The 15903-nt window shown below is 38.2% G+C and overlaps 2 protein-coding genes across 2 annotated transcripts in view; one reads left to right on the top strand and one right to left on the bottom strand.

Moving 5' to 3' along the window:
- kcnq1.1 (potassium voltage-gated channel, KQT-like subfamily, member 1.1) overlaps nucleotides 1–9136 on the top strand; it is a 44935-nt gene extending 35799 nt beyond the window's left edge. Inside the window, exons 12-17 of the mRNA XM_026161486.2 lie at nucleotides 917–1046; nucleotides 5162–5237; nucleotides 7133–7227; nucleotides 7425–7471; nucleotides 7583–7644; nucleotides 8450–9136. Coding sequence (XP_026017271.2) covers nucleotides 917–1046; nucleotides 5162–5237; nucleotides 7133–7227; nucleotides 7425–7471; nucleotides 7583–7644; nucleotides 8450–8704 — 665 coding nt within the window. The 3' untranslated portion in view covers nucleotides 8705–9136. The remainder of the gene's footprint in view (nucleotides 1–916; nucleotides 1047–5161; nucleotides 5238–7132; nucleotides 7228–7424; nucleotides 7472–7582; nucleotides 7645–8449) is intronic.
- Nucleotides 9137–12598: 3462 nt separating this feature from the next.
- cdkn1ca (cyclin dependent kinase inhibitor 1Ca) lies at nucleotides 12599–13582 on the bottom strand. The gene is made up of 2 exons (XM_026158374.2): nucleotides 13143–13582; nucleotides 12599–13049 (listed from the first exon to the last, which is right to left on the bottom strand). The coding sequence occupies exons 1-2, from the start codon at nucleotides 13507–13509 to the stop codon at nucleotides 12946–12948; spliced, it is 471 nt and encodes a 156-aa protein (XP_026014159.1). The 5' UTR covers nucleotides 13510–13582; the 3' UTR covers nucleotides 12599–12945.
- Nucleotides 13583–15903: the final 2321 nt, after the last annotated feature.

The raw sequence follows: 15903 nt of genomic DNA, 5'->3' as shown, positions 1-15903 counted from the left end.
CATCTAAAAAGCTGCCCAGCAGGGAGTTAAAACATTTTCCTGCATTCTGTTATTGAGAAATATCAGTGTGCTGGTCAGGGCAAGTCTTGTCACCAGATGACAACACCACTTAAGATCATTTGATTTACAGTGCATTTCAAGCAGTGCCATTTAACACCTTTTTTTTTATTTTTTTTTTATTTCACACATCAAAATCATGAACCTGTTGTGTCATACGTCTCTTAATGGTGCAGTTTCAAAACACTCCAGCGGCAGATTTGGATAATTGAGGGGTTACATTTTGTCTTTCATTTTTTTTAAATTAAATTTTACCATTTTAAAAGACACAAAAAAGTCTCTTTATCCAAGTTTATGTGGCAAAGAACAGAAAGTGCCACCCTGCTGGCATGTTGCATTTGAGAACATCTACATAAAAAAAAAAAACCCATCTGTGTCTATCCAAACGGAGTTGTTTCCTCTCTTCCCTGTTTTTGCAAGATGACTGTAGCTGTAAATTCAGATCTCTTTTCCCATCTAAATACAGCACTTTTATAATCCTAAACAGAGCTCTGGAGAGTCAAGATCCCAGGTCACATGAGGCCTAATTTTCCCACAGTTCACAAGCCCTCACTAAATCACTAGCGATTCTGAAAGCTACCATAGGAATGTCTTTTTCCCCCCTTTCCACTGTCTTCAGATAATGTTACTTTTAATGCAACATATGGGCATATTTTTGTTGTTGGTTATATCAGCATACACAACATTAGTGCATTAAGAGAAATTAGAATACATTTAAATGTGTAAGTAAGTGTAAATCGCAAAACCTGTTTGAACAGGATGTACACAGGGAAACTTTATCTGCAGTGTCACTGCAGACACATATTAATAGCTAAAGTCTAATGAGTGTGTTTCTGGGTGTCTGTGGGTGAACGTGCAGTGAAAAGAAGCCCTGGCCTTTTAAAAGTCCACTCGCCCAGCGCGCTCCAGAGGAACTGCAGCTTTGCAGACGACATGGAGCTGGAGCCAGAGAGAGAGAATGAACTGGCCCCAGCCTCCTCAGTGTCACAGTGAGTTTACCACCATAGGATTCTGTGTTTATGTGTACGTTCGTTTTAATGACCATGACAGGGAAGGTTTTTATGCATTTTGTTTTAGGGTTGTTGTTTTTTTCCCGCTATTTGTAATTAACCTTTGAAATATGCCAAACCCCAGAGGGCTCGTGTCTCTACTGTGTAATGAGTGTGTATCAGGAAAAAAAAATCACTTGCATTTGCCGAGGCACTTGCACAGCTAGAGACTGAGAGTGATATGAGGAAATGAGTGTTAAGTAACTGCAGTGCAATGTGAGTGCACAGTAAGTGAAACAAATGGAGCGACAGTTTTGACCCGTGGGACTTCTTTCTAAACGGAGGAGTAATGATGCAGAGTGGGAAATGCATGCAGCAGCGTTGTTGGCAAAGATCACTCTGTGCTCTGCTGACTTCAAAATACGTAACCAGCTGTTCTCATAGAGCAGCGCCACATCAAATCCCATGCTGCATTGTGCCATTATAAGATACTACTCTTTGTGTTATCCATGACGAGACAACACCAAAAATATGAGAGAAAAAAAACCCTTGAAGAATGTGTTTCTCTTCACCAGGTTTGTCTTTGATTACACGCTTTGTTACATATTTAACACCAATTTGTCAGTTTTATTTTATTTATAAGACCGGAGAATAGCTCAGTTTAGTCATTGGTACAAATCGTGGTGTATAGATTCTCGCTATGGAATACTTCCCAGGAGTCATATTTCTGCAGCTGCCAGTTCTGACTTTGCAGTGCTATGTTTTGGCAAATTGATAATAATCGAGGTACTGAGACTTTCAACAAAACTGCCAAACATTTGTCCCAAACAAACGAAAATTACACACCCAGTTACCCAGAAGACGGAGCTTTTAAAGTCATAATAAAAGAAAAAAAGTGTGTGAGGCAAAAATGTAAAGCTCAATAGAAACTTTTTTGAAAATCTTTTTCACATTGCATTTTTGTTTATACCAATCACATGAAGCATTTGGAACAGGGGCGATTCTAGGATCAGAGCTTTGGGGGTGCTGAGCACCCAGAGAGCTGCCCAGCCAAGCAAGATAAACTGTACTCGTCACGATGAGACTTCTTCCCTGTCTCTGTCAGTCCCTGCATCCTTAAATGTCTCCAGTTGTCCTGAGTCCTCTCTGACTGTCTCCTTGGTGCATTTAACCCCTGTTCCTCCCTGTCCTCGTCCTCTGTTGTCTTTGTTTCCGTTATCAGTCATCATAATTTTACCATCTCTGTGCAAGTCTGCAAATTTCTTTATTAAATCATAAGATTCTTAAATTCATCAAGTCTCTCTGTGCCTGGGTCCTCGTCACAAAACATGACATCACTGTTTTGTACATTTTAACACAATTGAATCCCCACATTTGTAAAAGAAAAGAAAAAACACTTTTTTAAAGTCTGTAACAAAACCATCAAATCAGATAAAGGTTAATTAAATGCTGCAAATAAAGAATGGATTGGAATTAAAAAAAAAACAACGTTTTAATATCAGTCATTTTCGACATTTCAGCATAAAAATGTCGACAGTACAAAAAGCGGAGTTCATGTGCCTTTAGACCTTTCAAAAAAGCCACAAAAAGCACTCGAGGAATGTTCAACAACCATTATTTGCTTGGGTTTCATATTTTTTAAAGCACAAATTTCTATGATGAAGACAGACTCTGTGGGCTACATTATTGATCACTACTACTAATAAATATAAGGCAGGGGTTTGAAGATACACAAAGTGTAGATTTCAGCTGTTTTTGGAAGTCTTCTCTCTGAGTTCATTACATACCTCGCAGAAGCAGACAGCAGCAAAATGAGTTTTTCCAAAGTTAAAGAATTGCATGTATTATTGCATGCAACCCACCTGTATTTACTTATATGTTATATTATCAATTATTCTCAATGTAGAGACACAGTCAGTCAGAATCCATGTCACCTTAAAAATTTTTATGGATGTTTGCCCCTATTTGAAAAGTCTCCTCATAACTCATAGTGATAATAAAACCATTGGTACAATACTGATCGTAAGAGTAACTTTTTGAACTGTCAAAGCATGACAGCTAATAATAATGAATTATTCATATCAACACGTTACCGAGTTCTTTTGATTCCTCAGAGGCATCCGATGGAAGACAAAACACTGCTCAGTAGACCATTCTAAAAGAATATATGGCACTAATAGTAATCAAAATGCCTTTACTGCATTAAATAGCACATTTAGGTGCTATTTAAATAGCACTGTATATATTAAATAGCACAATCAAGTATCCCCTAACGGCTCCAAAGACATCCTTCTAATCTTGCTAAGGCTTTAATCCATGGGATTTCATTCCACTTATCAAATTTAGGGTTGCAGGTGGGATTGGAGCCTATCCCAGCTATCATAGGGCAAAAGGCAGAGTACACTCTGGACAGGTCACCAGTCCATCTACAGGGCTGCCGCAGAGAGAGACAGACAATCATTCATTCTCACAATCATGGCTAATAGGGAATTTAGAAATTCCAATCAACCTAAACCACACGTCTTTGAGAGATGTGATGTACTCAGAAAGAACCTACACATGCATGAGGAGAACATGCAAACGCCACACAGAAACACTCCAGTCAGCTGGTGGATTTGAATTCTGATGTTGACTTAAAAAACTGCCCAACATGTTGCCTGGTGACTCCAGTGGAGTAAAGATCAAAACTTTTGCATCTGCAACACACATATATATGCAGACTAAATGACTGATGTACTCAGACCATGATAATGATCAACATTAATAAAGTTCACTGATGGCTGTTACTACAAAAAAATGAGAGTGAAAAATATGCTTACTCACTTCCTTCAAGCCCTGTAGAATCTCACTTCTCAACACATCAGGTACTTATTTTGAAGCACTGAATATCTAATGTCACCAGGACATTAAAAACTGCATTTATAAAATCACCCATTAAATCTGATAAAAGAAATGAAAAAAATGTTTGCTGACTTTCCCCAAACAGGATTTAAAAAATCTTTTTCCTTTGGGTGCGTTAAGCGTCATGTTTGTCTCGAACCACTAATGTAGCTGACTATTCGTTAAGATCTCTGTTGAACATAAAATGATCATAGTGACTTTGGTTTCTACTGAGGAATACGTAGTCCAGCACATAATCCCCTTTAAATCTGTACAGAGTTAATTACTAAGCTTGCTAATAGGTAGACTTGGATGCTTTAGATAGAGCAAGGCTAAGCTCCTCTTTTTATTCTTTGTGCTACGTAAAACAAACTGTCTCTTAATTCCAGTCTTAGATCTCCTCTTTTTAAGTTTAATAAGCTCCATTTCCAAAATATTTAACAATTTCTTTAAGGATTATAACCTTACAGATCCCTAGGATGTTCACATCACAGTGTTCATTGATGGTAGATGAAAATATTAAAGAAACATCTTTGATATTCAAATGCTTCCTTTTTTTCTGAAGAAGTCACAATTTGCCATTAGAGCTAAAAGAAATTTGTCTCACTGCCTGGCTTCTGCTTATATCACTACCACATAATCCTTTTATGATGTAAAATGGATTCTATAATAGTTCAGGAACACATTATTGACGTTTCATAGTGCTAATTTGACAAAATGTTATGAAAGCTGTATGTGAAAATCAGCCCATTGCATTGCCTCTGAAAAGTCCATTATGAGACTCTCACCTACCTTGTTATACACCGGACTTAACAAAGAACTCGCTGCGCTCCCACCTCACATACTCGCTCACTGCTTTTCCAGGGTAATGAGCCTGTTAAGTAATACCTATTTAATAATTCCCACAACATAATAATGGAGGCTAAATGCCCGACAATCACTCTAAGCTTTGTGCTAATGATTTTTCGAGAAATGTGCAGACCTTGAAAATTACCCGCCTTTGTTCTTTCTGTAACTCACCTTCATCACATTCAAAGGAAGACAAGTAATAGAGGAGAGGCTTTTGATGTAGATGGAGCAGTAATAATGAAACTTAATATTTTTGCCTATACTGATAAGAGTTCAGGTATGAAGGTTAATGTCTGCCACGTTCATTCAATTCAGTGAAAGAAGGGGTGTAAACAAGTGTAACAGGTTGAAGTCGACCAACCTTGATGCAAATGTGTTTTTCACAGACTCACAGAGTCTCACCGAAAAGCCATCCGGGTGATCCAGAGAATGCGTTATTTTGTGGCCAAGAGAAATTTCCAGGTAATTATTTCAATTTTTTTTAATAGCAAAAAAGAATAATATTCACACATTGGGAAATAATTGATGTTTATGTGCTCTACTTAAAATTGCGTAACCTATCTGCATACTCTGAACACCTGCTAACAGCTTGGTTTCACTAAGCAGTATTTATTCATTTCTAACATTTCAGTAGTTATTAACTAAGTACTGTACTGTTATTTACTGTCACACTGTCACTGTGCAAACATCAAACACAACAAAAGAGATTGGGGAGCAACAATAATACACTTTGCTCCAGGGTCACAGCAAGCAGTGGTTCAGCTGAGTTTGCAAATGAGCAGTGGTTCAGCTGAGTTTGCAGATCAGCAGCATCATTATAGTAATAGGTTTTTGAATTGGATGTGGAAAAAAGATGAGTACATCTGGATATGAGTCCTATACTGTATGTTTTTTTTTTCTTTTAGATGATGTTAGTAACGCTTTTATGACTTCTCTAATTCTAATCAAAAGCTCAAGCCATGAAACGCTAGCTGTGCCACAAGAAAAAGCTTGTATTGGATTGTTTCTAATGAACAAAAACTGAAGAGACAATCTCAGGATTTTTTTTATTCTGTTTCGGTTGTAAGTTAATGTGGCAGCTATGGCATTTTTGCTTTGCTTTCAAGTATAAAAAAAATTAATTCCACTTCACTTTATGTCCAGCTAACCTCTGTTCAGTGGTTTGTTTGTTTTTTGTTTTTGTACAGGCTTTGTTCTTTATCAGTCAGTCACAATAACATTTCCATGATATTAAATTAATAAAAATTACTGTGTATACAGGATTTACTTTATATCTGGTTTCTAAACCTCACCAAACATCTGTGGAAGAGAAGGAGCACTCTCTTTCTGTTCTAAACTTTTACATTTTGGGGCATAATTTAAAAAAAAATCGTCTGGGCCTTACCAGATCTTTAAATGATTCGAATTTATATTCGAATCATTTAAAGATTCGAAAAGGGGGGAAAAGTGTGACATACCAAACTTTATGATTATTTATTTAACAAAGAACCAAGCCAAAGAAGAAGCCGTGGATGAGAAACTAAGTATACCTCATGATTCAGTACGCTGTAGAACCACCTTCAGCAGCAATAACTTGAAGTAATTGTTTTCTACATGACTTATCAGTCTCTCATGTCATTGTGGGGGAACTTTACAGCATTTTTTACGTCTTTACAACATTTGCAGGCATTCATTCATGCACAGCTCTCTTAAGGCCCCTTTTTTTCTCTGCAATTTCTCTGAGCATTGCACAGCCTGACCTTGGAGTGAATTTGCTGACATGTCCATTCATAGTAACTCTAGAAATTATTTTGTATGTTGTCCATGTGTGAATAATCTTTCTCCCTGTGGAACGATGGACTTAAAATTGTTTTAAAGTGGCCTTGTAACACTTCCCAGATTAATGAGCAGCAACAATTACTTATCTAAGATAAGATCGTTGCAATGGTCTTTCCTCGCTGGCTTCGTATTAACACACTGCTGAATGCTCCAGGGCAGTCATCAAACTTGCTGATGAGCAATAAGACTAGTGCACTAATGTTACCCTTTTAGTTTCTATGAAAGCAGTAAGTGTGTACTTAGATTTTCACACACTGTCTCCTGAATTTTGGCTTAGTTTTTGTTAAAGAAATAATAACAAACATGTCATGTCATGTCATGTGTTGTTGTTCACCCGAGACTTGACTTAACTAATTTATTATTTCTATGCCATGAGTAAAACCTTTCTTTTTTTACATAAGTTTCTTTGACAGAATAATTTTCTAAAGAATATCCAGTTTCTGGCATGTAAAGACATTCGTACGGGTTTGATCCTGACAAGACATTTGTAATAAAAGAGATGACGTTTTGATTAAACAATCTGAAACTCTCTGTTGTAGCAAGCTCGTAAACCGTATGATGTGCGAGATGTGATTGAACAGTACTCCCAGGGTCACCTCAATCTCATGGTGCGCATCAAGGAGCTTCAGAGACGGTAAATGGTTTAAATAAGATGAGCTTCATGTGAATTATATCCCCTGAGTACAGCATGGATATATGTGTACAATACTGTCAAAGGCAAAGAGATAAATTTAAAAAAAAAAGAATGGAGAAGATCTAGGAAGATGAAAGGGGAAGTAGAGAGAGTGTGTAAATATTCCTCTAACTTAAGGCTCCCATTGTTTCCCCCAGACTGGACCAGTCTTTAGGGAAGATAACTTTGTTCCAGACAGGTTCAGGTAATGAATCACTCCACTGACTTCTCGAAATACATTACAGCAGCTATGGTACAAACCACAGACCTAATCCTTCTGTCTTGTTATTTTCTTGACTGTTGTCTGCCTCTGAAGACCGAGCCAAAGACAAAGGCAACAACTCTATCGGATCCAGACTCAACAGGATGGAGGACAAGGTGGGATTTGTGCAACCTCATTGGAAAAATACAGTAACACTCACAAGCCTTGTAGAGTTTGAGATTCTTTCTTTTCTTTGTACAAGAGAAAAGTCAAATATTTAATTCCGTCTCCATTTATCTTGCACTATAATTTGAGCTTTTATAGCCGTTCACAAGGGTTATCCCAAGAGGATGTTTACAATGACAATTTACAATTCAGTGAACCCTTGAAAATAAACTGCATTTGGGAATTTTCTGGGTAATGCAACAAGAGCTGCCTTTGTTTACTGTAATGTAACATGAGCCACTATGTATGTGTGCACATGTGGCCTCGTTTTTGTTGATTCAAATATAAAACTTTAAGAGCCTGTTCCAGTTCTGTGGCATAAAAAGAGGAACTGTTTGCTTTCATGTATTTCAAAGATGCATCAAAAAAAAGAAAAGAAAAAGGAACACAATGTGCAATTCCCTCCCTGAGTTTTTATATACATCTGTGATTTTTTTCTCTTTGTTATTTGTGATTGGATGAAAAAAAGATCAAACTGCGTCTAAAGCTTTTAAAGAATTTTCATCTCATAATCCTGTAATAAACATCACTTTAGTTTGTGTTTCATAACTGACCATGAAAACTACAATCATTAAAATAATTGGCCCAAACTAAAGATGCTGTTTGTGCCACACGGGTTAATTAAAACTTTATGAACAACGTAACCGTAGCTCCTTCGTTTAACAAGTAAACAAACCTAATTTAATTTTAATTACTAAGAGGCACTGTTGGTGTCATAGCTGTCACTTAAATGAATATTTGATTGAACTCTTACAGATAACACACATGGACCAGACTTTGAATCGCATTGTGGAGTCCCTCGCATATCTGCTGGAACAGAAGGATGCTGGTGGCGACGGTGGGGGCGGGTCAAGGCTCGGACCGACCTGTAACGTCCTCCCCAGCCAGGACAGCCTGCCAAGCTATGACCAGCTATCTTCACCCTCTTTGTATGCCTCCTCCAACACCGCCAGCACAGTGGTCTGCCCCAACCCGCCCCCGAGCACCACTGGCAGTCAGGATGAGAGCTGATGAAACCAATAAGCAAACACCAAGTTTTTCTTCTTTTAGTATAATATAAGATATTTATGATGAATGTCCCAGCAGACCATGGGGAATATGGACATCTGTGAGAGAAAACCAATAATTCAACACTGCAATATCTCTTAAGGATTGCTATTAGATCTTTGTAATTGCCAGGATTGAGTATTGTACTTAACATTTATTCAGGTTAATGCCAAAAACCCTGCAACTTCAACCTCCATTCTTCCTGTTTAGCATATGCATATGTAGAAATTATAATAATTTGCAGTAACTTTATTACTCTTAGGGGCCTTACATTTCTATATATCACTTGAAAATCCCAAATGAAAGGCTGTTTTCACTGTTTTCCACTTTTTCACTTTTTTGTTAATGTGAAGATTTCCTTTCTCTTTTGACAATAAAATAATGCAGTAATCATAATCATGCCTGTGTGATGTGAAGCAAAAAACTTTCAATGGTTCATGTTTTTATGAGCCAATCCTGTTACAGTCTGAGTTACTTTTTTTCTCAAGCATTATCCTGCAATAGCATATGATTTATTTCAGTAAATCGTTTGATTAGGTAGAGGATCAACAGGGGGTTCTCACCCCCTTGGGGGACACACCCCTAGGACTTAAATATGGGGCTCTCCACCCTTTGACCTTATAACTGAAGAAGCTTCTCGAATGAGAGGTCAAACATCTTCAAGCAACTTGAAGAAGTCCAGACGCTTTTCTTTCCAAGCTCTTTAGACTATGTCAGTAGTCTCTCTTCCCCCCAGTGGATGGTAATGGTACTTCAGGTGGGCTGTTGTTGAAAGTGAATTTGTATGCTATGATATGATATGATTACTTTTCTGGCTGATTTCTGATCCTGAATTTGCCTTATATATCCATAATAATGGGGGAAAGTATGTAGAAAGAAAGGGGCTATGACGTGTCATAAGCAATGAGTTAAATTGCAACTAAGGAAAAACATGACCTTTGGCTTATATTATGACCAAAGCTCTAATGAGAGGTTTGGGTGAGCCACAGAAAACATCCAGGTTTCTGAACTGATCATGGGAGTCTTAAATTTAGGAAGTGCTGATTTACATTGTAGCTGACCTTTTTACAGACTTTTTAATCTGCATTAGTTTTTTAATCCGTAAAAGCTTAAGGTGCATATATTGCTTTAGAATCAATTATTATATTATTTTAATTACTATATTGATTACTGAAATTTCAAAGCAAGATCGAATTATTGAGAAAGAAAAATGCAAATAAACTTCCCAAATCTGGAATAAATAAAATATCTTAAAGTCATCACTACCAAGCCTTCTTTGAAATAATACATTAAACTGCATTCATCTTTGAGATTGTTCTTATACATTAATAGGTTTTACTTAAATATATGCCATTATTTACTATACAGTTTCAGTTACTATTTGTTGTTTAGCACAACTTTTACGTAGCAATAAAAGATTGAACTAATTATTACTGAGTGTCTATGTATTGAGTCTGCTGGCCTCGAGCAATCTCTCACTAAAACCAGTGAGATAAATATTTGAGTTACAGAAAGACATTTTTCTTTTGTAATAGGTATTTTGAAGGAAAAGCAAACAAAAAAAGTCAGTATTTCACACTAAAAATGAAAGCAAATAATCCAACTAAGAGTCCTTGTCTTGAATGTCTGGAGCACCGTTCAAGTCACTGCTTCCACAAGTATTTTGCATCACTCATGTTTTAACACAATGAGGTGGAGCTGTGTGTCGTGTCCTCGCCAGCTTATTGAAACAGTCAAAAGCATGGCTAATACCATGCTCTTTAGACAGCTGACCTTTGAGCGGCAGATGGTGACCTTTTCCCTGCTGACCATCCGTGGGGTGTCCAGGCATTCCTTCATACAAGTACCCATGTGGAGAAAGGGCCCAAATGACCATCTGCCTCTGGTGTGGACAACAATGGGCTGCACCCTCCTAAAGTGTGCTGAGGGTGCTTGGCCTTTGTGGCGATCAGGAAGAGGGTGAGGGGAGAGTTTCATTACAGGGAGGGCGTGGATTGTTTGGGATATTGGAGTAATCTGCGTTATAAACAATCAAACAATACAGAAAGTCATTATGTCCTAAAGCTACAATGAACTGATTTTTTTTTTCATGTTTCTTTAGCATCTGCTTAGGTGAGGCAATTTGTAAGGCACATTTCATACAGAAAGAAAAAAGAAATAAAACACTAACATGCTAATTTTGCCAGCAGTTTGCTTCGCATCAAAGGATACAATTTCCTCAGATTGTATTTGTTGAGTGATCAAACACAAGTGGAAGTCCTAATGCGTGTCTTTTCTGCAATTTCTTCTACTTTGGACAATTTAATGAAATCCCAATCAGCCAAAAACAAAGCAGTACTCTTTGCAGGATGCTTTTTGTTTTTTGTTTGTTTGTTTTTTAATCAACCTATGGGTCATTATGAAGGAACAGTTCTTATTCTCTCAGCAAAATCACTCTAGAATTGCATGAAACAATCATTGCAGGCTTGTTAGTGACAGTTAAATTCACAGATAATGTACTGATGCTTGTAATGCTTCTCTTTCAGGAATGTAATTACTGCTGGAGTTGGAAACCTGGGAATCCTCTATCCTATGGGAACCTATGGACCCATGGGACAGTTTGCTATTTATTTTTGACACGTTTATTTGAAAAATAAATCCACTGGAACAAAGTGAATGATCATTTGTCTCCCATTCAGAAATAACACAGTTAGCAACGTCACCGAGCCTTTTAAAAGTGTTATTGTCTTTCTTTTTTCTTGCTTGTGTAGCAAGTATGAACAGGTGGCCTTTGGGAAAGTGACATTTGAGCAATCGTAAGGCAAAGTAAGAATAAGCGTAAGTGGTATTGCTTCAGGCACTTGTCAAGGATGATAGCAACTTTGACTATGAACAGGGACTAAGTGAAAATAGAAAAGCCGAGGGAAGACCTGGGGGTGGGGGGGTCGAGGAGTGCCAAAGGCTGATTTGCAGGTGAAATAGATGGCACGCTCTGCTTTGTTGCTATTATCCTGCTCTCAGGCCAGATGGCCTCTTGAAGTTCTTTAGAGCTGAAACCCCAACACTGCAGGAGTGCACATACTTATGCGGGATTTGGCTTTTCTAATGGGCTAATTTGGCAATTACAGTTTATATTAATGGATATAATTTAAAGCCTGACGGCACATTTCTTACAATTGTGATTATGAAATATCTCATAATAGAACCCAGAAAATGCAATTACTCTGAAACAATTTTCTTCTTTGAATTGCTAAACTTACAACCCGAATAGTTTTTTTTTCTTCTATGACTTCAGAGAGAGAGCGAAAGAGAGAGACTTATTAACCTACTCATCTGTGTCTGCTGCAAAGACAGCAAAAAAACACTAAAGATGTACTCTCTCATAAGACTGCAGTCATATTGAAAAACCAATAATTTAGAAATCTGTTCACCAAAGGGCACGGCTATAAATAGATGAACATTTTAGTGTAAGAAAAAGCAGTCTCGGTGTCTTGCATATAAAGACAAGACTGACAACACGTTTGACAGCCGGAGGATAAAAAGATTAAGCTCTATTCAGTGTCAGCAAACTGTCACAGTGCAAAATGTGGTGGACATTGTTTTGGATATTACCAATCTGTAGTTTTTACATTGTGTATTATTGATGTGCTGCAGTTCTCAGTGTATGTCTTAGACAAGTATAGATCTGTAAAGTATTGACTGGCAATCATGCATGAGCTTCTGAATGGCTATGTCTGATTTTATCAAAGAAAGAGTTTTTAGAGATAAAATTCACATTAAAAAGGTTTGATATAGGAGATGAAAATGAAACTATCACAAATTTGTTACTTTACACGAAAAGTTTCCTGGTGTTAAAAAAAAGTCAACAGGCATAAAATGTAATGATCAATAATCACAGTTTATTAAAACTGTAATATGCACAGAAATGTGCTACATATTCATTTTATATAACAATAATGACCTAACAAAATAGTGCTTTTTTCAGAACAAGTTAGATTAGCAGCACGAGTGTATAACAGATTTTTTTAAATGCCAGTGAAGAACATTCATAACATCCATAAATAGAATAAATATTCTAATAAGAGATGCAATCTAAAAAAAAAAAAAAAACTGCTAAAGAAAAAAAAAGAATAAATAAAATCCACCAACATACAATAAAATAAAATAAAATAATTTGTTGTGGGGATCAAGTCCATGAAAACAAATAGTCATTTTCAGCTGCATGTTCATCTTAAAGTCTTGCGCAGAGCTGCTTCATTAGAACCGACGTGAAAATGATTCGGGATGCTCTTGGCTCTTGTTGTTGTCCTCCTTCTCTTTGCGAAATAATCTGAAAATCGGAGCGCGAGATTGGTCAATATCTTGGCATTACATTTGTCGATAAGCCAACAAACAAAAGCCAACGGGACTCATTTTCCTGTACCTGTGATCCGTGCATTGTCTTTGAGACTGGCTGCCGGTTTGGAGAGCCTGTGGAGCATCTCTTCAGTGGGACTCTTGCGCTTGTTGGTGATGTTGGAGCAGTTCTCCTGGTCGGTCCCTGCGCCGTCTTCGCCGTCGCTCGGCCTGTCCCCACCTGAACGGTGGGCAGCGTCCTTCGGCCGTGCGGCTTCCTCCCACTGAAACCGGCCGGGCAGCGGGGTTTCACACTCGAAGTTAAAATTCCAGCGCCGCCTGTCCTGCTCAATGATCTCCTTAAGCTTCAGCTTCAAGTCCCGGCGCAGCTGGCTGTGGTCCACCGGGCCAAACAAGCTCCTGCAAACAGACTCCCTGCGCCTGGTGGGCTCCATCCTTCAAATGGTTAAGTTTTTGTTGGAGATAGTGGTGGTGCACTCTGCTCTGCTCCATACTTGACTGCAGGTTGATTTAAAGGCTGCAGGGCGCAAAACTTTTTTGTTTGTACACAATGACAAGACTTCTGATTGGCTGTTGGAGAGGGACAGCTGTGGTGTGGGGGTTGCTGGTGGTGATCCAATCATTGTGTGACGAACTCAGCTGAAACACTGGATAAAAGCTCCTGATTGTGTTTGTTAGTCTGTCCTGTCTAGTGGTCACAGAAGAATTTCTTCTTACTCAGCATAATCCAGTTCAGTTATGTTTTATTTATTTTGAATCACAACAAAAGTTACCTCAACGCACTTTAAATTTTAAGGTAAAGACCTCACAATAAAACAGAGAAAAGCCTAACCATCAGATGACCCCCTATGAAAAAGCACTTGGTGACAGGAAAAACTCCCTTTTAACAGCAAGAAACCTGCAGCAGATCCAGGCTCAGGAAACCGATCATACTGTGGAAGAGAACAACAATAAATTTATTAAAATATGAGACCTCTTGCCTCAGTGAGATTTACCTACCTTTATACATGTGAAATAACATTTTTTTAAATTAATAATAACTAGTGATTAAATGCAAACTGGTGTATAAACACATAGAGACTGAAGAAAAACACTCAGTGAATCACAGGAAGTCTCCAGCAGCCTACACCTATTTTAGTGTAACTAAGACATTGAGGATCACCTTAGCCAGTCTGATCTATAAGCTTTATAAATAAAAAATATTAAAAATTAAAAGAAGAAAAGCTTAGAGCTTAATCTTAAAAGTAGAGAGGGTGTCTGTCTCCCAAATCCAAACTGGGAGCTGGCTCCAATGAGGGGGGGCAAGCTGAAGTCTCTGCCTCAAGTTCTACTTTTAAATACCCTAGGATGCCCCAGCATGAATGCACACAAGCACATTTATAACCCATGCATGGCTGCAAACTGTCAAGAAGTACAAACCAACACTAAATTGTTTGCAATTATTTCTGTTTATAAAATGTTTTTGTTTGTCACACCAGATGGCAAAATGCAGTTCAGTCCCCACGAGCTGTGATTAAGTGGTCTGTGAAGCTAAGTTGGGAGACTAGCTTGAAGGAGATTTTAAATTTAAATCAGGTACGGTTTTGCTTTTTTGCAGGCCTATTCTAAGACTGAATGTAAAAAGATGGCGGTAGCCACATGTTTGGTGACAAGGAGCACACAATAAAACAATAAAACACTCAGCCTCAAGCTGAGTGTTTTATTGTCGGTATCTTGATGTCTTGAAAGCAGAACTGATGAGTTGGGGGTTGATCTGACAGTGAAACCTCATGTTAGTAACAAGCTTGGCCTACCGTGAATTACACCCTGCCATCCTTCGTCAAAAAAGAGAACATTATCTTGTTATTTCTTTAGCTGACATTGGAAAAACAGGAACTTTTCTCTCATGTAATTGTTTATCTAATAGTTAATTACTTTAGTGTAGTATGAATGGCTGGGTGGGGGGGGGGGGGGGTAGTGAATACAAATACAGTTACATTTCTGAAAACTATGCACTCCTTCACATTTTCTGAAGCTGTCCAGGGGACTGGATTAGAGTCTTTGCTAAACTGGGGGCAGCATTCTGGCTCCCAGGCCTTGTATTTGACCCCCCTGCCTGGGGCTCTGCTTTTCTCATGGACATTATCTATTCTGCTTTCCTGGGTGTTCAGCTAGTCTGTTCTTTACATCACTTTCACTTTCCCAGTACTGACATCACTGCCTGCCTCCTCCCCGTCTCCGCCTCATCCGAGTTGGTCAGAGCTACATCAATCTTCAGCTTCCAGCTTCATCTTCACCACCACCAGTGTCTAGACTCGGAAGAGTCCTGTCCTAAATCCTATCACCACTGGGATTCTGTTCTTCCATGATGGATCATCAGAGTCTGATCACTAAATGTGTTAATTTATTTCTTTTTCTCAATAAATCATGTCCAGTTCTTCCGAATGATCTCTCCTCATTGAACCTCTTTCAGAAGCCTGAGGAGGCACTTCTGTTTTGGCTTTACTTTTCAGAAAATGGAGCCCATGCTCATTTTTAATATGCAACCTGTACTTGAGTTAGTTGTATTGCATTAGTTGTATTTTGGTGAGAAATCTTCACAAATACACTTCAAGTGGACCAGTAAGAGAGGACCACACATGTAATTTCCTGTTCACTCAGGAACTCTGCTAGAGAAACTGTGGGTAATGGACCTTGCACTGCAAGATCAGAATAGTAATGATAAAGAAGGAACGATTCGCACTCCTCATATGACTTTTCCCGATCAGTCTGGTGACCTTTGAGCCCCTCTTCTCTAAACTTGAGTCTGCCACTGACCGGTAGGCATTTTGAGTTACACCTCTGATAAA

The sequence above is a fragment of the Astatotilapia calliptera genome, chromosome 1 (assembly GCF_964374335.1).
Source record: "Astatotilapia calliptera chromosome 1, fAstCal68.1, whole genome shotgun sequence".
Lineage (NCBI taxonomy): Eukaryota > Metazoa > Chordata > Actinopteri > Cichliformes > Cichlidae > Astatotilapia > Astatotilapia calliptera.
This window is presented reverse-complemented; position numbering and strand designations above follow the sequence as displayed.